Below are 24,463 nucleotides of genomic sequence, written 5' to 3' on the forward strand. Positions count from 1 at the left end.
GATAAGGATCTCCTCTCTCTCCTCTGTTGTTCTCTCTATTCTCTGCTGGATTGGTCAGAGAGATAAGGATCTCCTCTCTCTCCTCTGTTGTTCTCTCTCTGCTCTGTCTCTATCGCTCAGCATTCTGTCTTTCTTCCACTGTGTTTTCTGTCTTTGTTTCCTTGTTTTCCCTTCATTCATCCTCTTTATTGCTGCTCCCCATTGAGTGCTCATATATGATAGACACTTATGGTGGTTGTGTTCCATTTAGATGTCCTTTTTTGAGTGGTGCAACCACTCCAAGGAACAGCAATGTCTGTGACTCTGTGACTCGTGTTAACCTATGTTTTTGCACCACTCAGTTCACACGGGTGTGATTCTTTTTTTAGCAGATAGGGGTTTAAATCAGCGAGATTGGGTCCTGGCCCTGTGCTTTAATCAGACCTCCAGCTCCAGGCCTTTGGCCATCTGAGCCGTGGCAAATGGTTATGTGGGAGCGAAGGCACACGGGACACTTTGGACATTTTTCAAGTGGGCACTGATCCAGAAAATGTTGGGAACCGCTGAAGACAACAAGGCTGCAACAAATAGCGTTGTTGTACATGCATGGATTACACAATTTCCCTGGTTGTTGAGGGACATTCACACCAGAAAATGCCATTTTGAGTGATTCAATATGTCAATCACTCAGTCAATCCCCCTGCTCGACACAGGTCTGCAGAAACCTCTAATCTCCATGTTTTAAGTATTTTCGTAAATTAACAACGGCCCACTTGGTGATACCACAGTGTCACACAAAACACACAAAAGTATCAAAAGTAGCAGATCTGCATGCTCGATACGCGGCGCCAACCGACGCTTTTTGAGCGTGTACTAGATCTGCTTTTGAAACGTTTGAATTTGGATCCTGAAAAGTGGTCAGTTTTGGACATAATGCGGTTTCCATACCCGACAGAGATAATATTCCGTTCAGAGCACATTCATTAAACATTAATATGAAGTCACTTTGGCGCAGGTCCCATCGATCATCTACCATCTCCTCAGGGGAATCTAATCAGATCCTTGTGATCCAATCCTGCCTGATGGCAAGGAAGTTACATTAAAGGAAATGACTACACCAACCAATGGCATTTTCTCTATCCAGCAATTCCAGCCGGCACGTATTCGTGCCTGGAGTTTGATGGAATGCACTGACTGTAGTCAATGAGGGCCGGCATAATATGAACCAACACTATTTCCGCAGGACTGTGACCTTTGTAAAATAAAAGAAGACATATCACACGTCGTACGCACGCACGCACGCACGCACGCACGCACGCACGCACGCACGCACGCACGCACGCACGCACGCACGCACGCACGCACGCACAGCATCAATCTAACCGGTAATACTACGACAATGCTAGCTAATAACATGTCGGGTCAGGCATAAACAAGTCCACTCACGTGTGAATGATTCCCTCTTATCTGGCAGAATGGGTCTCATGTGCAGCAGCCCTATAGGCCTAGATAAGGCCTATAGGGAACAGAATGGGTCTCATGCAGCAGCCCTATAGGCCTAGATAAGGCCTATGGGGAACAGAATGGGTCTCATGCAGCAGCCCTATAGGCCTAGATACGGCCGATACGTCTAGTTAGAGTTGAAGAGGTCTGTCTGGTTCTTTCTGTTCCCCCAGCGCAGTGTCTATACTGACAAAGCATCTCGACCCTCCCTAATGAAAGTAATTGGGCTGCTAGACACAAACACTTAACCCATTCTGAGCGGGAACCCCTGTTGGTGTTTTAAGCATTATGTTATACTTTAGCTATCGAAAAATAGCAGATCTACAAGCTCGTAGCGCTGCACTCGGTGCCGCGCTACGAGCTTGTAGATATTTTTGAAAAATCTTGAAAATGTGGCGCAAATCTTTGAATATGCTTTCAGAGCGAACGTTTTGAACTCAAATCTTTGCTTCTGGGGGTCGGTCCCTGGAACAACATATTTCCAGATGGGGGTCGGCGGCAAATTACATAAAGTGTTTGGGGTCCTTGACATGAAATAGTTTGAGAACCACCGATATACTGCAGAAACAGCTTTTTCAGAAAACTGTCATGATTTAGAAGACTTTTTTTTTTTTTTTTCGGCGTCAAGCCTAAATCGGTTAAAGTCTAGTGGTGTGCTTTATTCGTGTCAGCATCCAAATAGGTGTGCATTGATTACAGTGGGTGGACAAAGTACTCAGCACCAGACAGTCCTTGAATCAAAGTCTAATACCCTACGGCAGCGGTCCCCAAACGTTGGCCGGGCACCCCCTGTTACCCCCTGACCTAGCTGACGCACCCCCCAACGCTCAGTCTTGTTGTATTTGGCTGAAAATTATTGCAAATAATGACAGAATGTCACTGCACTGAGAGACATGCATCTGCTGTATAGTCCCACAGCTGCTCTATACATCTCCTTACAACAGTGCTTTACCGGATTTTGCCGTTTGTGTTTAATAACATAAAACCGCCATTACCCTTTTCATGTCAAGCACCCCCTAGAGGGCGTGCGTGCACCACAAGGGGTGCACGCACCACAGCACCCCCTAGAGGGCGTGCGTGCACCACAAGGGGTGCACGCACCACAGTTTGGGAACCACTGCCCTATGGTGAAAGTTGCCTCTGTCAATGTGTGTGTGTGTGTGCGTGCGTGCGTGCGTGCGTGCGTGCGTGCGTGCGTGCGTGCGTGCGTGCGTGCGTGTGTGTGTGCGTGCGTGCGTGTGCGTGTGCGTGTGCGTGTGCGTGTGTGTGTGTGTGTGTGTGCGTGTGTGTGTGTGTGTGTGTGTGTGTGTGTGTGTGTGTCTATCCGTCAGTCGGTGCTCGATCAGAGAGCCAACACGAATTCCCACATGATCAAACAAACTGCTGCCAAACACCTTGGCAACAGCGTGTCTGTCAGGGACACTAAAACTCCTGTTTGACGGGTGGAATCCTTGAACAGAACCTGGCAGGGACACTAAAACTCCTGTTTGACGGGTGGAATCCTTGAACAGGGACACTAAAACTCCTGTTTGACGGGTGGAATCCTTGAACAGAACCTGGCAGGGACACTAAAACTCCTGTTTGACGGGTGGAATCCTTGAACAGGGACACTAAAACTCCTGTTTGACGGGTGGAATCCTTGAACAGGGACACTAAAACTCCTGTTTGACGGGTGGAATCCTTGAACAGGGACACTAAAACTCCTGTTTGACGGGTGGAATCCTTGAACAGGGACACTAAAACTCCTGTTTGACGGGTGGAATCCTTGAACAGAACCTGGCTCTGCTCTGGGTGGACGGCTGACAGAGAGAAAGTTAAATGTGTGTGTGTGTGTGTGTGTGCGTGCGTGCGTGCGTGCGTGCGTGCGTGCGTGCGTGCGTGCGTGCGTGCGTGCATGCGTGCAAGAGACAGATACTGAGTAAGTGAGTAACTGACCCATTGAAAGCTTTCTAATTGGTCCCTGAGTGACCAACCAGCAGGCTCATTAACAACAACAAACAACCCATGTTATGCCCAATAGCTATACATATTGCACTATACAGTATATACCTGTAGTTTAAAACAAGAATTGAATACATTAAGTATCAATACGAGTGGAAAAAACATGTTTTTTGGAAATGTGGTAATTGTTTTTGTTTGTTCCCTTGCTCTTCTTCTTCTTCTTCTTCTTCTTCTTCTTCTCATGCATGCCAGTGTCAGAGCAGGGCCCTCAGCAGCGCCACCTGCTGAGAGAGTTGCTGAGACATTACAACCCCATGGAGAGACCGGTGGCCAACGACTCACTGCCTCTGACTGTACGACTGTCCTACACGCTGCTACAGGTCCTGGAGCTGGTACGCACACGCACGCACGCACGCACGCACGCACGCACGCACGCACGCACGCACGCACGCACGCACGCACGCACGCACGCACGCACGCACGCACGCACGCACGCACGCATTGTAATAGTTCTTCCTGGTACAATTAATAATACACTCCTCTGTCTTGTCGTTTCAGGATGAGAAGAACCAGATATTGATAACCAACGCCTGGCTGCAGATGGTGAGCACATGTGAGTGTGCGTGCGTGCGTGCGTGCGTGCGTGCGTGCGTGCGTGCGTGCGTGCGTGCGTGCGTGCGTGCGTGCGTGCGTGCGTGCGTGCGTGCGTGCGTGCGTGCGAAAAAGCACAAAGCACTAGTACTGCTTTAGACGTAGATTCCGCCCCTCGAAGATGTAGCTGATATCTTCGATCAGCATGGCTGTACGTCCGATACATTCACGATAGGGTGCAGATTCCATTTATATTGCGATTCTTAATAATTTTTTGCCATTTCACGATTCAACGATTGTTGCGATTTTGATATTAATACGTTTTTTTTTTAATAATACAAACATGTGCATGTTTTCTGCTCTGTTTATTTATTTACTGTGGCGTGCACGTGTGTGTGTGTGTGTGTGTGTGTGTGTGTGTGTGTGTGTGTGTGTGTGTGTGTGTGTGTGTGTGTGTGTGTGTGCGTGCGTGCGTGCGTGCGTGCGTGCGTGCGTGCGTGCGTGCGTGCGTGCGTGCGTGCGTGCGTGTGTGACTGTGCTCTCAGCAGTGGTATGACCACTACCTCCAATGGAACCAGTCAGACTTTCCAGCAGTGAAAAACCTTCGCTTCACCACAGACCAGATCTGGATCCCCGATATACTGTTATACAACAGGTACAACTCAGTGGCCTTGTGGTTAGAGTGTCCGCCCGGAGACTGGGAGGTCGGGGTTCAATCCCCGGCCGGGTCATACCAAAGACTGTAAAAATGGGACCCAGTGCCTCCCTGCTTGACACTCAGCATCAAGGGTTGGATTGGGGTTAAGTCCCTGCGACATACTAGCGTCATGTCCAGGGGGTGTACTTGTACATCAAGCTGCCTCACGCTACAGAAACAGGAGATAGGCTCCTGCCCTATGGGCCTCATGGCTCGGCAAGGCTACTTACAACAGGTACATGTACACCCGATATACTACTGTACAACAGGTACATGTACACCCGATATACGGCTGTACACCTTCCTACCTACATGACTGCCTGCATAAATATGTCCCAAACCGCCTCCCTAAGGTCTTCCACTGCTGGCCTGCTCGCTTTGCCTAAAAAAAAATATATTCCACTGTATAAGTTCTTAGCATGAGTATGATTCATGATGACCTTTTGATGTATTTGATGTATTACCATGTCTTTTGTTCCCGTCTGCTAAATTGTAAATTGTAAATTGTAATTGATATACTGCTGCACAACAGGTCCACACGATATATTTATGTACAACAGCACATGCACGCACGCACGCACGCACGCACGCACGTACGCACGCACGCACGCACGCACGCTGTGAGGTCAGCTGGCCTGAACTTTGACCTCTGGTGTGTGTGTTATGTCCACAGCGCTCATGATAAGTTCGACGCCACCTTTAAGACCAACATCCTGGTGAACTCTAGTGGCCACTGTGAGTACCTTCCTCCAGGTAAGAGCACGCACAAACGCACGCACGCACGCACGCACGCACGCACGCATGAAGAACACACACAAGAAACCCCTACAAAAAAGATTGCCCAATACTAACAGCCGGTCAGCATGTGGATTCATGAATGAATGTATATGGACAATATTTTAGGCCAGTAAAAAAAGACTATATACCAAATTTCCCACTTTAAACAAAAGAAGCCTGTCGGATGCCGGACTAAGAGAGTTTTCCACCCACACATATAGTTACCAGGCCAATGCTGGGTAGGGTAGCCTTGAACGGACTAAGAGAGTTTTCCACCCACACATATAGTTACCAGGCCAATGCTGGGTAGGGTAGCGGAGCTATGTAGCCTTGAACGCGGTGATGGATGAAGTGTCATGATGAAGCAACGCGCTGTCAGCACAATAATGTGGCGGGCACGCTGATAAATGTGCCACGTTGCACTGTGTTACATTAAAACAGCCTTGTGGGTGGACACCACACTGTGTTACATTAAAACAGCCTTGTGGGTGGACACCACACTGTGTTACATTAAAACAGCCTTGTGGGTGGACGGACACCACAAATCTATCATGCATGCCCATGCATGGAGTAGGGTGGAGCGGTTTACAAAATGTGAAACCTGCACGTTTAACCCCCCCAAAATAAACACCAACTAAAAACTAAAAAAACGCGGTACTTCTAATGAAGTACCGCGTCCATTACGCCTCTAGTGAGGCCTAATGGACGGATGGATGGATGGATGGATATAGGACAGTTGGACTGTCATCTCCTTCTTTCTTCTCTTCTTTTTTTAAGATATTTTATTGTGGCTTTCGCCTTTATTTTAGGCTGACAGGAAATGGGGAGAGAGATGGGGGCTTGCATGCTGTTCTCAGCATGCAAGCATAAAATATGTTTATGTGTTGCTGTATCTGGTTATTGTTTGTTTGTTTATTTGTGTTGTTTGTGTCAGCCCTTTGGGCTCAGTGATGTGGAAAAATCCACACCCGTGTGAAGTGAGGGGCACTAATATATTAAACAAATTAAAGTCTAACTCATGTTGATTAGGTGATGTAATGTAAAATGATGATGATCATAAAATGATGAACAAACGGTGCACACACAAAACATTAAATTCTCTTTATTGTTAATGGTATTTAATGTTTGTGTTAGGGACAAGATGACGTATATTTTCCCTTCATTGTCAATGGCGTTTTTATAACAAACATTGAACTAAAAACAAACATCAAACCTGTATATAGGAGGGGCTAGCGCTCCTCAAAAATGGTGTTAAAAAAATCGGTTAAAATACTAAATCAACAAAAAAAACTAAATCCTGTGTCCACAGGGATTTTCGTCAGCACGTGCAACGTGGACGTGCGCTGGTTCCCGTTCGACATCCAGCGCTGCGAGCTGAAGTTTGGCTCGTGGACGTTCGACGGCTGGCTGCTGGACATCCAGCTGAAAGAGGCTGACGTGTCGGGCTTCATGCTCAACGGAGAGTGGGAGCTGCTGGGTGAGTGGCTGCTATAGACCTCCATGCAGGCTTCATGGGAGCTGCTGGGTGAGTGGCTGCTATAGACCTCCATGCAGGCTTCATGGGAGCTGCTGGGTGAGTGGCTGCTATAGACCTCCATGCAGGCTTCATGGGAGCTGCTGGGTGAGTGGCTGTTATAGACCTCCAGGCTTCATGGGAGCTGCTGGGTGAGTGGCTGTTGTAGACCTCCAGGCTTCATGGGAGCTGCTGGGTGAGTGGCTGTTATAGACCTCCATGCAGGTTTCATGGGAGCTGCTGGGTGAGTGGCTGTTATAGACATCCAGGCTTCATGGGAGCTGCTGGGTGAGTGGCTGTTATAGACCTCCATGCAGGCTTCATGGGAGCTGCTGGGTGAGTGGCTGCTATAGACCTCCATGCAGGCTTCATGGGAGCTGCTGGGTGAGTGGCTGTTATAGACCTCCATGCAGGTTTCATGGGAGCTGCTGGGTGAGTGGCTGTTATAGACCTCCAGGCTTCATGGGAGCTGCTGGGTGAGTGGCTGTCATAGACCTTCATGCAGGCTTCATGGGAGCTGCTGGGTGAGTGGCTGTTGTTAGACCTCCAGGCTTCATGGGAGCTGCTGGGTGAGTGGCTGTTATAGACCTCCATGCAGGTTTCATGGGAGCTGCTGGGTGAGTGGCTGTTATAGACCTCCAGGCTTCATGGGAGCTGCTGGGTGAGTGGCTGTTATAGACCTGCAGGCTTCATGGGAGCTGCTGGTTGAGTGGCTGTTATAGACCTGCAGGCTTCATGGGAGCTGCTGGGTGAGTGGCTGTTATAGACCTCCATGCAGGCTTCATGGGAGCTGCTGGGTGAGTGGCTGTTATAGACCTCCATGCAGGCTTCATGGGAGCTGCTGGGTGAGTGGCTGTTATAGACCTCCAGGCTTCATGGGAGCTGCTGGGTGAGTGGCTGTCATATAGACCTCCATGCAGGCTTCATGGGAGCTGCTGGGTGAGTGGCTGTTGTAGACCTGCAGGCTTTATGGGAGCTGCTGGGTGAGTGGCTGTTGTAGACCTCCATGCAGGTTTCATGGGAGCTGCTGGGTGAGTGGCTGTTATAGACCTCCAGGCTTCATGGGAGCTGCTGGGTGAGTGGCTGTTATAGACCTCCATGCAGGTTTCATGGGAGCTGCTGGGTGAGTGGCTGTTATAGACCTCCAGGCTTCATGGGAGCTGCTGGGTGAGTGGCTGTCATATAGACCTCCATGCAGGCTTCATGGGAGCTGCTGGGTGAGTGGCTTTTATAGACCTCCAGGCTTCATGGGAGCTGCTGGGTGAGTGGCTGTTGTAGACCTGCAGGCTTCATGGGAGCTGCTGGGTGAGTGGCTGTTATAGACCTCCAGGCTTCATGGGAGCTGCTGGGTGAGTGGCTGTTGTAGACCTGCAGGCTTCATGGGAGCTGCTGGGTGAGTGGTTGTCATAGACCTGCAGGCTTCATGGGAGCTGCTGGGTGAGTGGCTGTTATAGACCTCCATGCATGGGAGCTGCTGGGTGAGTGGCTGTCATATAGACCTCCATGCAGGCTTCATGGGAGCTGCTGGGTGAGTGGCTGTCATATAGACCTCCATGCAGGCTTCATGGGAGCTGCTGGGTGAGTGGCTGTTATAGACCTGCAGGCTCTATGGGAGCTGCTGGGTGAGTGGCTGTTATAGACCTGCAGGCTCTATGGGAGCTGCTGGGTGAGTGGCTGTTATAGACCTCCAGGCTTCATGGGAGCTGCTGGGTGAGTGGCTGTCATAGACCTCCAGGCTTCATGGGAGCTGCTGGGTGAGTGGCTGCTATAGACCTCCATGCAGGCTTCATGGGAGCTGCTGGGTGAGTGGCTGCTATAGACCTGCAGGCGTCATGGGAGCTGCTGGGTGAGTGGCTGCTATAGACCTGCAGGCTTCATGGGAGCTGCTGGGTGAGTGGCTGTTGTAGACCTCCATGCAGGCTTCATGGGAGCTGCTGGGTGAGTGGCTGTTATAGACCTCCATGCAGGCTTCATGGGAGCTGCTGGGTGAGTGGCTGTTATAGACCTCCAGGCTTCATGGGAGCTGCTGGGTGAGTGGCTGTTGTAGACCTCCAGGCTTCATGGGAGCTGCTGGTGAGTGGCTGTTATAGACCTCCATGCAGGCTTCATGGGAGCTGCTGGGTGAGTGGCTGTTGTTAGACCTCCAGGCTTCATGGGAGCTGCTGGGTGAGTGGCTGTTATAGACATCCAGGCTTCATGGGAGCTGCTGGGTGAGTGGCTGTTATAGACCTCCATGCAGGCTTCATGGGAGCTGCTGGGTGAGTGGCTGCTATAGACCTCCATGGAGGCTTCATGGGAGCTGCTGGGTGAGTGGCTGTTATAGACCTGCAGGCTTCATGGGAGCTGCTGGGTGAGTGGCTGTTATAGACCTCCATGCAGGCTTCATGGGAGCTGCTGGGTGAGTGGCTGTTATAGACCTCCATGCAGGCTTCATGGGAGCTGCTGGGTGAGTGGCTGTTATAGACCTCCAGGCTTCATGGGAGCTGCTGGGTGAGTGGCTGTCATATAGACCTCCATGCAGGCTTCATGGGAGCTGCTGGGTGAGTGGCTGTTGTAGACCTGCAGGCTTTATGGGAGCTGCTGGGTGAGTGGCTGTTGTAGACCTCCAGGCTTCATGGGAGCTGCTGGGTGAGTGGCTGTCATAGACCTCCATGCAGGCTTCATGGGAGCTGCTGGGTGAGTGGCTGTTGTTAGACCTCCAGGCTTCATGGGAGCTGCTGGGTGAGTGGCTGTTATAGACCTCCATGCAGGTTTCATGGGAGCTGCTGGGTGAGTGGCTGTTATAGACCTCCAGGCTTCATGGGAGCTGCTGGGTGAGTGGCTGTCATATAGACCTCCATGCAGGCTTCATGGGAGCTGCTGGGTGAGTGGCTTTTATAGACCTCCAGGCTTCATGGGAGCTGCTGGGTGAGTGGCTGTTGTAGACCTGCAGGCTTCATGGGAGCTGCTGGGTGAGTGGCTGCTATAGACCTGCAGGCTTCATGGGAGCTGCTGGGTGAGTGGCTGTTGTAGACCTCCATGCAGGCTTCATGGGAGCTGCTGGGTGAGTGGCTGTTATAGACCTCCATGCAGGCTTCATGGGAGCTGCTGGGTGAGTGGCTGTTATAGACCTCCAGGCTTCATGGGAGCTGCTGGGTGAGTGGCTGTTGTAGACCTCCAGGCTTCATGGGAGCTGCTGGTGAGTGGCTGTTATAGACCTCCATGCAGGCTTCATGGGAGCTGCTGGGTGAGTGGCTGTTGTTAGACCTCCAGGCTTCATGGGAGCTGCTGGGTGAGTGGCTGTTATATAGACCTCCATGCAGGCTTCATGGGAGCTGCTGGGTGAGTGGCTGTTGTTAGACCTCCAGGCTTCATGGGAGCTGCTGGGTGAGTGGCTGTTATAGACCTCCAGGCTTCATGGGAGCTGCTGGGTGAGTGGCTGTTGTAGACCTGCAGGCTTCATGGGAGCTGCTGGGTGAGTAGCTGTTAAAGACCTCCATGCAGGCTTCATGGGAGCTCCTGGGTGAGTGGCTGTTATAGACCTCCAGGCTTCATGGGAGCTCCTGGGTGAGTGGCTGTTGTAGACCTGCAGGCTTCATGGGAGCTGCTGGGTGAGTGGCTGTTGTAGACCTGCAGGCTTCATGGGAGCTGCTGGGTGAGTGGTTGTCATAGACCTGCAGGCTTCATGGGAGCTGCTGGGTGAGTGGCTGTTATAGACCTCCATGCAGGCTTCATGGGAGCTGCTGGGTGAGTGGCTGCTATAGACCTCCATGCAGGCTTCATGGGAGCTGCTGGGTGAGTGGCTGTTATAGACCTCCAGGCTTCATGGGAGCTGCTGGGTGAGTGGCTGTTGTAGACCTCCAGGCTTCATGGGAGCTGCTGGGTGAGTGGCTGTCATAGACCTCCATGCAGGCTTCATGGGAGCTGCTGGGTGAGTGGCTGTTGTTAGACCTCCAGGCTTCATGGGAGCTGCTGGGTGAGTGGCTGTTATAGACCTCCAGGCTTCATGGGAGCTGCTGGGTGAGTGGCTGTCATATAGACCTCCATGCAGGCTTCATGGGAGCTGCTGGGTGAGTGGCTGTTATAGACCTCCAGGCTTCATGGGAGCTGCTGGGTGAGTGGCTGTTGTAGACCTGCAGGCTTCATGGGAGCTGCTGGGTGAGTGGCTGTCATATAGACCTCCATGCAGGCTTCATGGGAGCTGCTGGGTGAGTGGCTGCTATAGACCTGCAGGCGTCATGGGAGCTGCTGGGTGAGTGGCTGCTATAGACCTGCAGGCTTCATGGGAGCTGCTGGGTGAGTGGCTGCTATAGACCTGCAGGCTTCATGGGAGCTGCTGGGTGAGTGGCTGTTGTAGACCTCCATGCAGGCTTCATGGGAGCTGCTGGGTGAGTGGCTGTTATAGACCTCCATGCAGGCTTCATGGGAGCTGCTGGGTGAGTGGCTGTTATAGACCTCCAGGCTTCATGGGAGCTGCTGGGTGAGTGGCTGTTGTAGACCTCCAGGCTTCATGGGAGCTGCTGGTGAGTGGCTGTTATAGACCTCCATGCAGGCTTAATGGGAGCTGCTGGGTGAGTGGCTGTTGTTAGACCTCCAGGCTTCATGGGAGCTGCTGGGTGAGTGGCTGTTATATAGACCTCCATGCAGGCTTCATGGGAGCTGCTGGGTGAGTGGCTGTTGTTAGACCTCCAGGCTTCATGGGAGCTGCTGGGTGAGTGGCTGTTATAGACCTCCAGGCTTCATGGGAGCTGCTGGGTGAGTGGCTGTTGTAGACCTGCAGGCTTCATGGGAGCTGCTGGGTGAGTGGCTGTTAAAGACCTCCATGCAGGCTTCATGGGAGCTCCTGGGTGAGTGGCTGTTATAGACCTCCAGGCTTCATGGGAGCTCCTGGGTGAGTGGCTGTTGTAGACCTGCAGGCTTCATGGGAGCTGCTGGGTGAGTGGCTGTTGTAGACCTGCAGGCTTCATGGGAGCTGCTGGGTGAGTGGCTGTTGTAGACCTCCAGGCTTCATGGGAGCTGCTGGGTGAGTGGCTGTTATAGACCTCCATGCAGGCTTCATGGGAGCTGCTGGGTGAGTGGCTGTTATAGACCTCCAGGCTTCATGGGAGCTGCTGGGTGAGTGGCTGTTGTAGACCTCCAGGCTTCATGGGAGCTGCTGGTGAGTGGCTGTTATAGACCTCCATGCAGGCTTCATGGGAGCTGCTGGGTGAGTGGCTGTTGTTAGACCTCCAGGCTTCATGGGAGCTGCTGGGTGAGTGGCTGTTATATAGACCTCCATGCAGGCTTCATGGGAGCTGCTGGGTGAGTGGCTGTTGTTAGACCTCCAGGCTTCATGGGAGCTGCTGGGTGAGTGGCTGTTATAGACCTCCAGGCTTCATGGGAGCTGCTGGGTGAGTGGCTGTTGTAGACCTGCAGGCTTCATGGGAGCTGCTGGGTGAGTGGCTGTTAAAGACCTCCATGCAGGTTTCATGGGAGCTCCTGGGTGAGTGGCTGTTATAGACCTCCAGGCTTCATGGGAGCTCCTGGGTGAGTGGCTGTTGTAGACCTGCAGGCTTCATGGGAGCTGCTGGGTGAGTGGCTGTTGTAGACCTGCAGGCTTCATGGGAGCTGCTGGGTGAGTGGCTGCTATAGACCTGCAGGCTTCATGGGAGCTGCTGGGTGAGTGGCTGCTATAGACCTGCAGGCTTCATGGGAGCTGCTGGGTGAGTGGCTGTTGTAGACCTCCATGCAGGCTTCATGGGAGCTGCTGGGTGAGTGGCTGTTATAGACCTCCATGCAGGCTTCATGGGAGCTGCTGGGTGAGTGGCTGTTATAGACCTCCAGGCTTCATGGGAGCTGCTGGGTGAGTGGCTGTTGTAGACCTCCAGGCTTCATGGGAGCTGCTGGTGAGTGGCTGTTATAGACCTCCATGCAGGCTTCATGGGAGCTGCTGGGTGAGTGGCTGTTGTTAGACCTCCAGGCTTCATGGGAGCTGCTGGGTGAGTGGCTGTTATATAGACCTCCATGCAGGCTTCATGGGAGCTGCTGGGTGAGTGGCTGTTGTTAGACCTCCAGGCTTCATGGGAGCTGCTGGGTGAGTGGCTGTTATAGACCTCCAGGCTTCATGGGAGCTGCTGGGTGAGTGGCTGTTGTAGACCTGCAGGCTTCATGGGAGCTGCTGGGTGAGTGGCTGTTAAAGACCTCCATGCAGGTTTCATGGGAGCTCCTGGGTGAGTGGCTGTTATAGACCTCCAGGCTTCATGGGAGCTCCTGGGTGAGTGGCTGTTGTAGACCTGCAGGCTTCATGGGAGCTGCTGGGTGAGTGGCTGTTGTAGACCTGCAGGCTTCATGGGAGCTGCTGGGTGAGTGGCTGTTGTAGACCTCCAGGCTTCATGGGAGCTGCTGGGTCAGTGGCTGTTGTAGACCTGCAGGCTTCATGGGAGCTGCTGGGTGAGTGGCTGCTATAGACCTCCATGCAGGCTTAATGGGAGCTGCTGGGTGAGTGGCTGGTATAGACCTCCATGCAGGCTTCATGGGAGCTGCTGGGTGAGTGGCTGTTATAGACCTGCAGGCTTCATGGGAGCTGCTGGGTGAGTGGCTGTTGTAGACCTCCAGGCTTCATGGGAGCTGCTGGGTGAGTGGCTGTTGTAGACCTCCATGCAGGCTTCATGGGAGCTGCTGGGTGAGTGGCTGCTATAGACCTCCATGCAGGCTTCATGGGAGCTGCTGGTGAGTGGCTGTTATAGACCTCCAGGCTCCATGGGAGCTGCTGGGTGAGTGGCTGTTATAGACCTCCATGCAGGCTTCATGGGAGCTGCTGGTTGAGTGGCTGCTATAGACCTCCAGGCTTCATGGGAGCTGCTGGGTGAGTGGCTGTTGTAGACCTCCAGGCTCCATGGGAGCTGCTGGGTGAGTGGCTGTTGTAGACCTCCAGGCTCCATGGGATCTGCTGGGTGAGTGGCTGTTATAGACCTCCATGCAGGCTTCATGGGAGCTGCTGGGTGAGTGGCTGTTGTAGACCTCCAGGCTCCATGGGAGCTGCTGGGTGAGTGGCTGTTGTAGACCTCCAGGCTTCATAGGAGCTGCTGGGTGAGTGGCTGTTATAGACCTGCAGGCTTCATGCAGCTGCTGGGTGAGTGGCTGTTGTAGACCTCCATGCAGGCTTCATGGGATCTGCTAGGTGAGTGGCTGTTATAGAGCTCCATGCAGGCTTCATGGGAGCTGCTGGGTGAGTGGCTGTTGTAGACCTGCAGGCTTCATGGGAGCTGCTGGGTGAGTGGCTGTTGTAGACCTCCATGCAGGCTTCATGGGATCTGCTAGGTGAGTGGCTGTTATAGATCTCCATGCAGGCTTCATGGGAGCTGCTGGGTGAGTGGCTGTTGTAGACCTGCAGGCTTCATGGGAGCTGCTGGGTGAGTGGCTGTTGTAGACCTCCAGGCTTCATGGGAGCTGCTGGGTGAGTGGCTGTTGTAGACCTGCAGGCTTCATGGGAGCTGCTTGGTGAGTGGCTGTTGTAGACCTGCAGGCTTCATGGGAGCTGATGGGTGAGTGGCTGTTGTAGACCTCCAGGCTTCATGGGAGCTGCTGGGTGAGTGGCTGTTGTAGACCTGCAGGCTTCATGGGAGCTGCTGGGTGAGTGGCTGTTATAGACCTCCAGGCTTCATGGGAGCTGCTGGGTGAGTGGCTGCTATAGACCTCCATCCAGGCTTCATGGGAGCTGCTGGGTGAGTGGCTGTTATATAGACCTCCATGCAGGCTTCATGGGAGCTGCTGGGTGAGTGGCTGTTGTTAGACCTCCAGGCTTCATGGGAGCTGCTGGGTGAGTGGCTGTTATAGACCTCCAGGCTTCATGGGAGCTGCTGGGTGAGTGGCTGTTGTAGACCTGCAGGCTTCATGGGAGCTGCTGGGTGAGTGGCTGTTAAAGACCTCCATGCAGGCTTCATGGGAGCTCCTGGGTGAGTGGCTGTTATAGACCTCCAGGCTTCATGGGAGCTCCTGGGTGAGTGGCTGTTGTAGACCTGCAGGCTTCATGGGAGCTGCTGGGTGAGTGGCTGTTGTAGACCTGCAGGCTTCATGGGAGCTGCTGGGTGAGTGGTTGTCATAGACCTGCAGGCTTCATGGGAGCTGCTGGGTGAGTGGCTGTTATAGACCTCCATGCAGGCTTCATGGGAGCTGCTGGGTGAGTGGCTGTTATAGACCTCCATGCAGGCTTCATGGGAGCTGCTGGGTGAGTGGCTGTTATAGACCTCCAGGCTTCATGGGAGCTGCTGGGTGAGTGGCTGCTATAGACCTCCAGGCTTCATGGGAGCTGCTGGGTGAGTGGCTGTTATAGACCACCATGAGGCTTCATGGGAGCTGCTGGGTGAGTGGCTGTTATAGACCTCCAGGCTTCATGGGAGCTGCTGGGTGAGTGGCTGTTATAGACCTCCATGAGGCTTCATGGGAGCTGCTGGGTGAGTGGCTGTTATAGACCTCCAGGCTTCATGGGAGCTGCTGGGTGAGTGGCTGTTATAGACCTCCAGGCTTCATGGGAGCTGCTGGGTGAGTGGCTGTTATAGACCTCCATGAGGCTTCATGGGAGCTGCTGGGTGAGTGGCTGTTATAGACCTCCATGCAGGCTTCATGGGAGCTGCTGGGTGAGTGGCTGTTATAGACCTCCATGAGGCTTCATGGGAGCTGCTGGGTGAGTGGCTGTTGTAGACCTCCAGGCTCCATGGGAGCTGCTGGGTGAGTGGCTGTTGTAGACCTCCAGGCTTCATAGGAGCTGCTGGGTGAGTGGCTGTTATAGACCTGCAGGCTTCATGCAGCTGCTGGGTGAGTGGCTGTTGTAGACCTCCATGCAGGCTTCATGGGATCTGCTAGGTGAGTGGCTGTTATAGAGCTCCATGCAGGCTTCATGGGAGCTGCTGGGTGAGTGGCTGTTGTAGACCTGCAGGCTTCATGGGAGCTGCTGGGTGAGTGGCTGTTGTAGACCTCCAGGCTTCATGGGAGCTGCTGGGTGAGTGGCTGTTGTAGACCTGCAGGCTTCATGGGAGCTGCTTGGTGAGTTGCTGTTGTAGACCTGCAGGCTTCATGGGAGCTGATGGGTGAGTGGCTGTTGTAGACCTCCAGGCTTCATGGGAGCTGCTGGGTGAGTGGCTGTTGTAGACCTGCAGGCTTCATGGGAGCTGCTGGGTGAGTGGCTGTTATAGACCTCCAGGCTTCATGGGAGCTGCTGGGTGAGTGGCTGCTATAGACCTCCATCCAGGCTTCATGGGAGCTGCTGGGTGAGTGGCTGTTATATAGACCTCCATGCAGGCTTCATGGGAGCTGCTGGGTGAGTGGCTGTTGTTAGACCTCCAGGCTTCATGGGAGCTGCTGGGTGAGTGGCTGTTATAGACCTCCAGGCTTCATGGGAGCTGCTGGGTGAGTGGCTGTTGTAGACCTGCAGGCTTCATGGGAGCTGCTGGGTGAGTGGCTGTTAAAGACCTCCATGCAGGCTTCATGGGAGCTCCTGGGTGAGTGGCTGTTATAGACCTCCAGGCTTCATGGGAGCTCCTGGGTGAGTGGCTGTTGTAGACCTGCAGGCTTCATGGGAGCTGCTGGGTGAGTGGCTGTTGTAGACCTGCAGGCTTCATGGGAGCTGCTGGGTGAGTGGTTGTCATAGACCTGCAGGCTTCATGGGAGCTGCTGGGTGAGTGGCTGTTATAGACCTCCATGCAGGCTTCATGGGAGCTGCTGGGTGAGTGGCTGTTAGGCCCAAACCACACCAGCTGCAACTCCTTGCAACTATACTCGCAACTGCTTGCAACAAAACCAACCACTCCAATGCAACTCCTGGCAACTGCCATTGGGAATAATGGTTGCAAGGAGTGGAATGTCGCAAGGAGTTACATGGCGATAATTATTATGGACAAACAACACTCAGTATAATGTCTTTGTATTAGTGTTATTTTTCATTAAAGGTCCCGTAAGTGTTTTTGGCCAACAGTTTTTGGTGTGATCTTAAAATAAATAGATCACCGATTATTTTAATCAGGAAAGAGAACCCATGCATATGAGCTTCAAATTAACAATTATTTCCAATTGTGTCTGCTAATTGTTTTTTTCTTCACTTCCAATTCCAATTTATCCTCTATCCTGATGAAATTGCTACCTGCAAATGTATTTTTCGTTCACCAAGGTGTTGGAGAGATGGGGATATCCCTGTTATCGAACAAACAATGATCACTGTCAGAATGCATAGCTATTTAACATTTTATTTTAACAAAAAGTAACGACTTACACTATATCTTATTTTATTTTAATAAGCTCGACAAAATTGAACTAAACCAAACTACTTTCACGAAACATAATAAAGGTTTGTTGTTTGTCTCCCTCTAGAGGTGCCGGGAGGTCGCAACGAGGTGTTCTATGACTGCTGTGCAGAGCCCTACCCGGACGTGACCTTTGTGGTGACCTTGCGGAGGCGGACCCTGTTTTATGCCCTGAACCTGCTGGTGCCCTGCGTCCTGCTGTCCTCCATGACCCTGCTGATGTTCATGCTGCCCGCCAGCTCTGGAGAGAAGATCAGCCTGGGTAAGAAGTAGGGATGGAGCTCGTTTCTTTTTATTGATAACCAGCACCTTATCGATCAGGCTTATCGAGCCGGGTTCTTATCGAGTCCACTATCGAGCATTTTATATTATTTTGTGGAAAGACGGGAGACAATAAATTCTGAACAGAACCAGTATCTTTTACTAAGAGCCTTCAAATTTAGTATACGTTTCTAACAGATGGAAGGCAATTGATCTTTTTTACCAATAAAACAACAGAAATAAAAAATTAAACTGTGGTTAATATGTGTACCGTCACTTTAAAAGCATAATTTTGATTACCCGGACAGCGCTGGTTGGCAGGTATCAATACACTTTTAGACCGTTTGTGCCAGCATGGATGATTCAATTTATTTCTTAATCACCTCTTGTCTTAATTGTTTAAACTTGACGTCATGGGCCACTATATGCTCGATAACAGGCTTGATAAGCCAAAAGCGTATTTTTAACGGGTACTCAATGAGATTGTTATTGGATTTTTTCGGGTATCGGTTATCGAGCTCCATCCCTAGTAAGAAGACTCAGCTCTCTCTCACGCAAGAGCAGTTGGCGAAGTCAGTATAGTGCTGTCACCTCACAACTATAGTCTCGCGTATAGCCAGACTGTTGTCTCACACAATTTTCAAATGCTTCCATCGTACAGTCTGGAGAACAGAAGCTCTGAGGCTCACGAGTAAAATATAAAGCGGAAGTGGAGCCTCCTCCCCACTTCCGTTTCGTCACACACACACGCACCCTCTCTGTGTCCTACAGGTATTACGGTGCTGCTGTCTCTAACCGTCTTCTCCCTAATGATCGCTGACATCATGCCTGCTACGTCAGACTCCGTTCCACTCATAGGTAAGTAGTGTGTGTGAGTTGTGTGTGCATGCACGTGCGCGCCTGCATTAGAATAGCGGTCCCCGAGTGGCTCATTGCTTTTCTAAAATGGATACTAAATCATACTCTATCGCACTTCTGCGCTGCTTACAGAACTCGCGTATCGGCAGGTTCCTGCAGCAACGCATGACGTGATAGAGTCACACCACTCTCTGGACAGATGGAAGGAAAGAAATATGTAATATAATTAATGTACTCTGTTACAAGTAAAAGTCTGGAATTCAAAGTTTACTTGAGTAAAAGTACAAAAGTTGTGAGCCAATCTACTACACTCACCCATATTGACATCCTTCCACGGAGCCCTCAAAATGTTACTTAAGTACAGTACAGTACAGTACAGTACAGTACAGTACAGTACAGTACAGTACAGTACAGTACAGTACAGTACAGTACAGTACTGTACTTAAAGTTACTTAAGTTCAGTACAGTACAGTACTGTACTGTACTTAAAGTTACTTAAGTTCAGTACAGTACAGTACTGTACTGTACTTAAAGTTACTTAAGTTCAGTACAGTACAGTACTGTACTTATAGCCCTTGCTGCACTACAGTGGGGCGAAATGTGACAGGCCAACAGCACACACACAAAGGCCCGCCCCCGCTCGATCATGATTGGCGGAAGGCCCCTCTCTATCCTGATTGGATGAAGGCTGGGCCACCTAGCCAAAAAACGAAACCTACGTTTTTTTGACCCCCAGGGGTTAACTGGGGACATGGAGGAACTCCTTATATGGTCAGCACACTCTATAGTAGGGAGGATTATCACAACAAAACAAAGAAATAAGTAATATTATTGAATTCAATGAAATCACTGAATATACCTTTAAGCAAAAACAATTGAGTACTATTTGCACCACGGATAAAAGGTGGTTGCACAGGTGGCTCCATTTACAAGGGTCGGACTGTCGACAATTAAGGGTCGGACTGTCGGACAGCAGGTGGGGCCGCCTTTCCTCAGCTGCTGCCTGACCCCTGGACCCACGGCCCAGCCGGGCGGTCTGGACTGGACACGGGTCACGGCATGCGTTGCTGCTCCCGATCGGTGAGCCGCTGCACTACCAGCTGAGCCACCTGCACTCCCACGTGTTACTGCACATTGTGTTAGGTATTTCAATGTTAACGGTCGCCATATGGACTGGACTAAATTCCAAGCCATGCCCGAATATGGAGTCATTATTACATCATACGCGGATGTCTGACTTCACTAGGCCTGGCTAATAAGCCAGACTCAAATCACACTGTCGTGTGGTATTTGAGTCTGGAGAGGCTGTGTATGGATCTTGTTTCCCGGGGGGCGGGTTCAAACATGTTCTCTTTGACGCAATTGGTCAGAGCTACTGTCAGTCAAAGGTCTCAAGCATTGAACGTCACTGTACCAAAGCCCGCCCATATTGCATACCGTGTCCCGATTGGCCACACCAGTTCTCTGGTGTAGGAAATGGGCGTACAATTGAGCCTCTCCAGACCGTAATCCGCCAACGGCTGATTCGGTCTGGCTTATTAGCCAGGCTATGACTTCACAGCCTGCCTGGATGGGATCATCAGATCCATGGAGTAAGACAGAGAGTTACGCAAACTCCGTTCACTCCATGGGGCCAGTCCCGTCCAATGGCGGCTCTTTTCTACGTAGACTTCTATTGAATGGGGACAACCGGAAGTTCCGGTTGTCCCCATTCAATAGAAATCCGTCTAATTTCACTTAAAAAATAAAACCAACTCACCTAAAAATTATTAAATATTATAGCGTTTCTGAACTTCCCACAGCCCTCCTTATATGAGACACAGACCGAGTAGAAAATAATTGTGGTGTTTTTATCATGAACATTAGTGTTGACCAACTACAGTATATGAAGATAGGTAGAAAAGTGGTGAAGTGGTCCTTTAAGTTAGATCAGTCCACATGTGAAATTGTAATGTACGGTGACATGAACTGTATACTGGGTATCAACAGTAAAAAGGATCAATATAAATCTGTGTGTGTGCGTGCGTTCATATAACTGATCCAGCTTTATATAAAATAAATGTGCATACTGTATGTGTAATTGTGTATACTGTTAATTTGTGCTGTGACTGTGTATTGCTGTGCACACAGCTTTATCTGAGTGTCTGTTTGTGAATAACAACAACAACAGGCAGACTGGCAAGAAGCCTGCAGTGTAAGGCTGGTTGTGGAGCTGTACTATAGGTGTAGAAGCATGGTCTCATGTTGTAGAGCTGTATTATAGGTGTAGAAGCATGGTCTCATGTTGTGGAGCTGTACTATAGGTGTAGAAGCATGGTCTCATGTGGAGCTGTACTATAGGTGTAGAAGCATGGTCTCATGTTGTGGAGCTGTACTATAGGTGTAGAAGCATGGTCTCATGTTGTGGAGCTGTACTATAGGTGTAGAAGCATGGTCTCATGTTGTGGAGCTGTACTATAGGTGTAGAAGCATGGTCTCATGTTGTGGAGCTGTACTATAGGTGTAGAAGCATGGTCTCATGTTGTGGAGCTGTACTATAGGTGTAGAAGCATGGTCTCATGTTGTGGAGCTGTACTATAGGTGTAGAGAAGCATGGTCTCATGTTGTAGAGCTGTATTATAGGTGTAGAAGCATGGTCTCATGTTGTGGAGCTGTACTATAGGTGTAGAAGCATGGTCTCATGTTGTGGAGCTGTACTATAGGTGTAGAAGCATGGTCTCATGATGTGGAGCTGTACTATAGGTGTAGAAGCATGGTCTCATGTTGTGGAGCTGTACTATAGGTGTAGAAGCATGGTCTCATGTGGAGCTGTACTAGAGGTGTAGAAGCATGGTCTCATGTTGTGGAGCTGTACTATAGGTGTAGAAGCATGGTCTCATGTTGTGGAGCTGTACTATAGGTGTAGAAGCATGGTCTCATGTTGTGGAGCTGTACTATAGGTGTAGAAGCATGGTCTCATGTTGTGGAGCTGTACTATAGGTGTAGAAGCATGGTCTCATGTTGTGGAGCTGTACTAGAGGTGTAGAAGCATGGTCTCATGTTGTGGAGCTGTACTATAGGTGTAGAAGCATGGTCTCATGTTGTAGAGCTGTATTATAGGTGTAGAAGCATGGTCTCATGTTGTGGAGCTGTACTATAGGTGTAGAAGCATGGTCTCATGTTGTGGAGCTGTACTATAGGTGTAGAAGCATGGTCTCATGTTGTGGAGCTGTACTATAGGTGTAGAAGCATGGTCTCATGTTGTGGAGCTGTACTATAGGTGTAGAAGCATGGTCTCATGTTGTGGAGCTGTACTATAGGTGTAGAAGCATGGTCTCATGTTGTGGAGCTGTACTAGAGGTGTAGAAGCATGGTCTCATGTTGTGGAGCTGTACTATAGGTGTAGAAGCATGGTCTCATGATGTGGAGCTGTACTATAGGTGTAGAAGCATGGTCTCATGTTGTGGAGCTGTACTATAGGTGTAGAAGCATGGTCTCATGTTGTGGAGCTGTACTATAGGTGTAGAAGCATGGTCTCATGTTGTGGAGCTGTACTATAGGTGTAGAAGCATGGTCTCATGTTGTGGAGCTGTACTATAGGTGTAGAAGCATGGTCTCATGTTGTGGAGCTGTACTATTAGGTGTAGAAGCATGGTCTCATGTTGTGGAGCTGTACTATAGGTGTAGAGAAGCATGGTCTCATGTTGTGGAGCTGTACTATAGGTGTAGAAGCATGGTCTCATGTTGTGGAGCTGTACTATAGGTGTAGAAGCATGGTCTCATGTTGTGGAGCTGTACTATAGGTGTAGAAGCATGGTCTCATGTTGTGGAGCTGTACTATAGGTGTAGAAGCATGGTCTCATGATGTGGAGCTGTACTATAGGTGTAGAAGCATGGTCTCATGTTGTGGAGCTGTACTATAGGTGTAGAAGCATGGTCTCATGTTGTGGAGCTGTACTATAGGTGTAGAAGCATGGTCTCATGTTGTGGAGCTGTACTATAGGTGTAGAAGCATGGTCTCATGTTGTGGAGCTGTACTATAGGTGTAGAAGCATGGTCTCATGTTGTGGAGCTGTACTATTAGGTGTAGAAGCATGGTCTCATGTTGTGGAGCTGTACTATAGGTGTAGAAGCATGGTCTCATGTTGTGGAGCTGTACTATAGGTGTAGAAGCATGGTCTCATGTTGTGGAGCTGTACTATAGGTGTAGAAGCATGGTCTCATGTTGTGGAGCTGTACTATAGGTGTAGAAGCATGGTCTCATGTTGTGGAGCTGTACTATAGGTGTAGAAGCATGGTCTCATGTTGTGGAGCTGTACTATAGGTGTAGAAGCATGGTCTCATGATGTGGAGCTGTACTATAGGTGTAGAAGCATGGTCTCATGTTGTGGAGCTGTACTATAGGTGTAGAAGCATGGTCTCATGTTGTGGAGCTGTACTATAGGTGTAGAAGCATGGTCTCATGTTGTGGAGCTGTACTATAGGTGTAGAAGCATGGTCTCATGTTGTGGAGCTGTACTATAGGTGTAGAAGCATGGTCTCATGTTGTGGAGCTGTACTATAGGTGTAGAAGCATGGTCTCATGTTGTGGAGCTGTACTAGAGGTGTAGAAGCATGGTCTCATGTTGTGGAGCTGTACTATAGGTGTAGAAGCATGGTCTCATGATGTGGAGCTGTACTATAGGTGTAGAAGCATGGTCTCATGTTGTGGAGCTGTACTATAGGTGTAGAAGCATGGTCTCATGTTGTGGAGCTGTACTATAGGTGTAGAAGCATGGTCTCATGTTGTGGAGCTGTACTATAGGTGTAGAAGCATGGTCTCATGTTGTGGAGCTGTACTATAGGTGTAGAAGCATGGTCTCATGATGTGGAGCTGTACTATAGGTGTAGAAGCATGGTCTCATGTTGTGGAGCTGTACTATAGGTGTAGAAGCATGGTCTCATGTTGTGGAGCTGTACTATAGGTGTAGAAGCATGGTCTCATGTTGTGGAGCTGTACTATAGGTGTAGAAGCATGGTCTCATGTTGTGGAGCTGTACTATAGGTGTAGAGAAGCATGGTCTCATGTTGTGGAGCTGTACTATAGGTGTAGAAGCATGGTCTCATGTTGTGGAGCTGTACTATAGGTGTAGAAGCATGGTCTCATGTTGTGGAGCTGTACTATAGGTGTAGAAGCATGGTCTCATGTTGTGGAGCTGTACTATAGGTGTAGAAGCATGGTCTCATGTTGTGGAGCTGTACTATAGGTGTAGAAGCATGGTCTCATGTTGTGGAGCTGTACTATAGGTGTAGAAGCATGGTCTCATGTTGTGGAGCTGTACTAGAGGTGTAGAAGCATGGTCTCATGTTGTGGAGCTGTACTATAGGTGTAGAAGCATGGTCTCATGTTGTGGAGCTGTACTATAGGTGTAGAAGCATGGTCTCATGTTGTGGAGCTGTACTATAGGTGTAGAAGCATGGTCTCATGTTGTGGAGCTGTACTATAGGTGTAGAAGCATGGTCTCATGTTGTGGAGCTGTACTATAGGTGTGTAGAAGCATGGTCTCATGTTGTGGAGCTGTACTATAGGTGTGTAGAAGCATGGTCTCATGTTGTGGAGCTGTACTATAGGTGTAGAAGCATGGTCTCATGTTGTGGAGCTGTACTATAGGTGTAGAAGCATGGTCTCATGTTGTGGAGCTGTACTAGAGGTGTAGAAGCATGGTCTCATGTTGTGGAGCTGTACTATAGGTGTAGAAGCATGGTCTCATGTTGTGGAGCTGTACTATAGGTGTAGAAGCATGGTCTCATGTTGTGGAGCTGTACTAGAGGTGTAGAAGCATGGTCTCATGTTGTGGAGCTGTACTATAGGTGTAGAAGCATGGTCTCATGTTGTGGAGCTGTACTATAGGTGTAGAAGCATGGTCTCATGTTGTGGAGCTGTACTAGAGGTGTAGAGAAGCATGGTCTCATGTTGTGGAGCTGTACTATAGGTGTAGAAGCATGGTCTCATGTTGTGGAGCTGTACTATAGGTGTAGAAGCATGGTCTCATGTGGAGCTGTACTATAGGTGTAGAAGCATGGTCTCATGTTGTGGAGCTGTACTATAGGTGTAGAAGCATGGTCTCATGT

The 24,463-nt window shown here is 50.4% G+C and overlaps 2 protein-coding genes across 2 annotated transcripts in view; both read left to right on the plus strand.

Moving 5' to 3' along the window:
• Positions 1-24,463, plus strand: part of LOC306925145 (scavenger receptor cysteine-rich domain-containing group B protein-like) — a gene marked incomplete at its 3' end in the record, with an annotated part of 797,673 nt that overhangs the window by 706,387 nt on the left and 66,823 nt on the right. The gene's annotated exons all lie outside the window — the stretch shown is intronic.
• The window catches only part of LOC306925144 (neuronal acetylcholine receptor subunit alpha-7-like), a gene marked incomplete at its 3' end in the record, with an annotated part of 29,927 nt that continues 9,141 nt past the window's right edge, over positions 3,678-24,463 (plus strand). Inside the window, exons 1-7 of the mRNA XM_079503826.1 lie at positions 3,678-3,815; positions 3,982-4,026; positions 4,560-4,669; positions 5,385-5,464; positions 6,798-6,965; positions 17,322-17,516; positions 18,287-18,373. Of these exons, the coding sequence (XP_079359952.1) occupies positions 3,738-3,815; positions 3,982-4,026; positions 4,560-4,669; positions 5,385-5,464; positions 6,798-6,965; positions 17,322-17,516; positions 18,287-18,373 (763 nt within the window). The 5' untranslated portion in view covers positions 3,678-3,737. The remainder of the gene's footprint in view (positions 3,816-3,981; positions 4,027-4,559; positions 4,670-5,384; positions 5,465-6,797; positions 6,966-17,321; positions 17,517-18,286; positions 18,374-24,463) is intronic.

This window comes from Electrona antarctica (genome assembly GCF_951216825.1).
Source record: "Electrona antarctica genome assembly, chromosome: 6".
NCBI classification, from domain to species: Eukaryota; Metazoa; Chordata; class Actinopteri; order Myctophiformes; family Myctophidae; genus Electrona; species Electrona antarctica.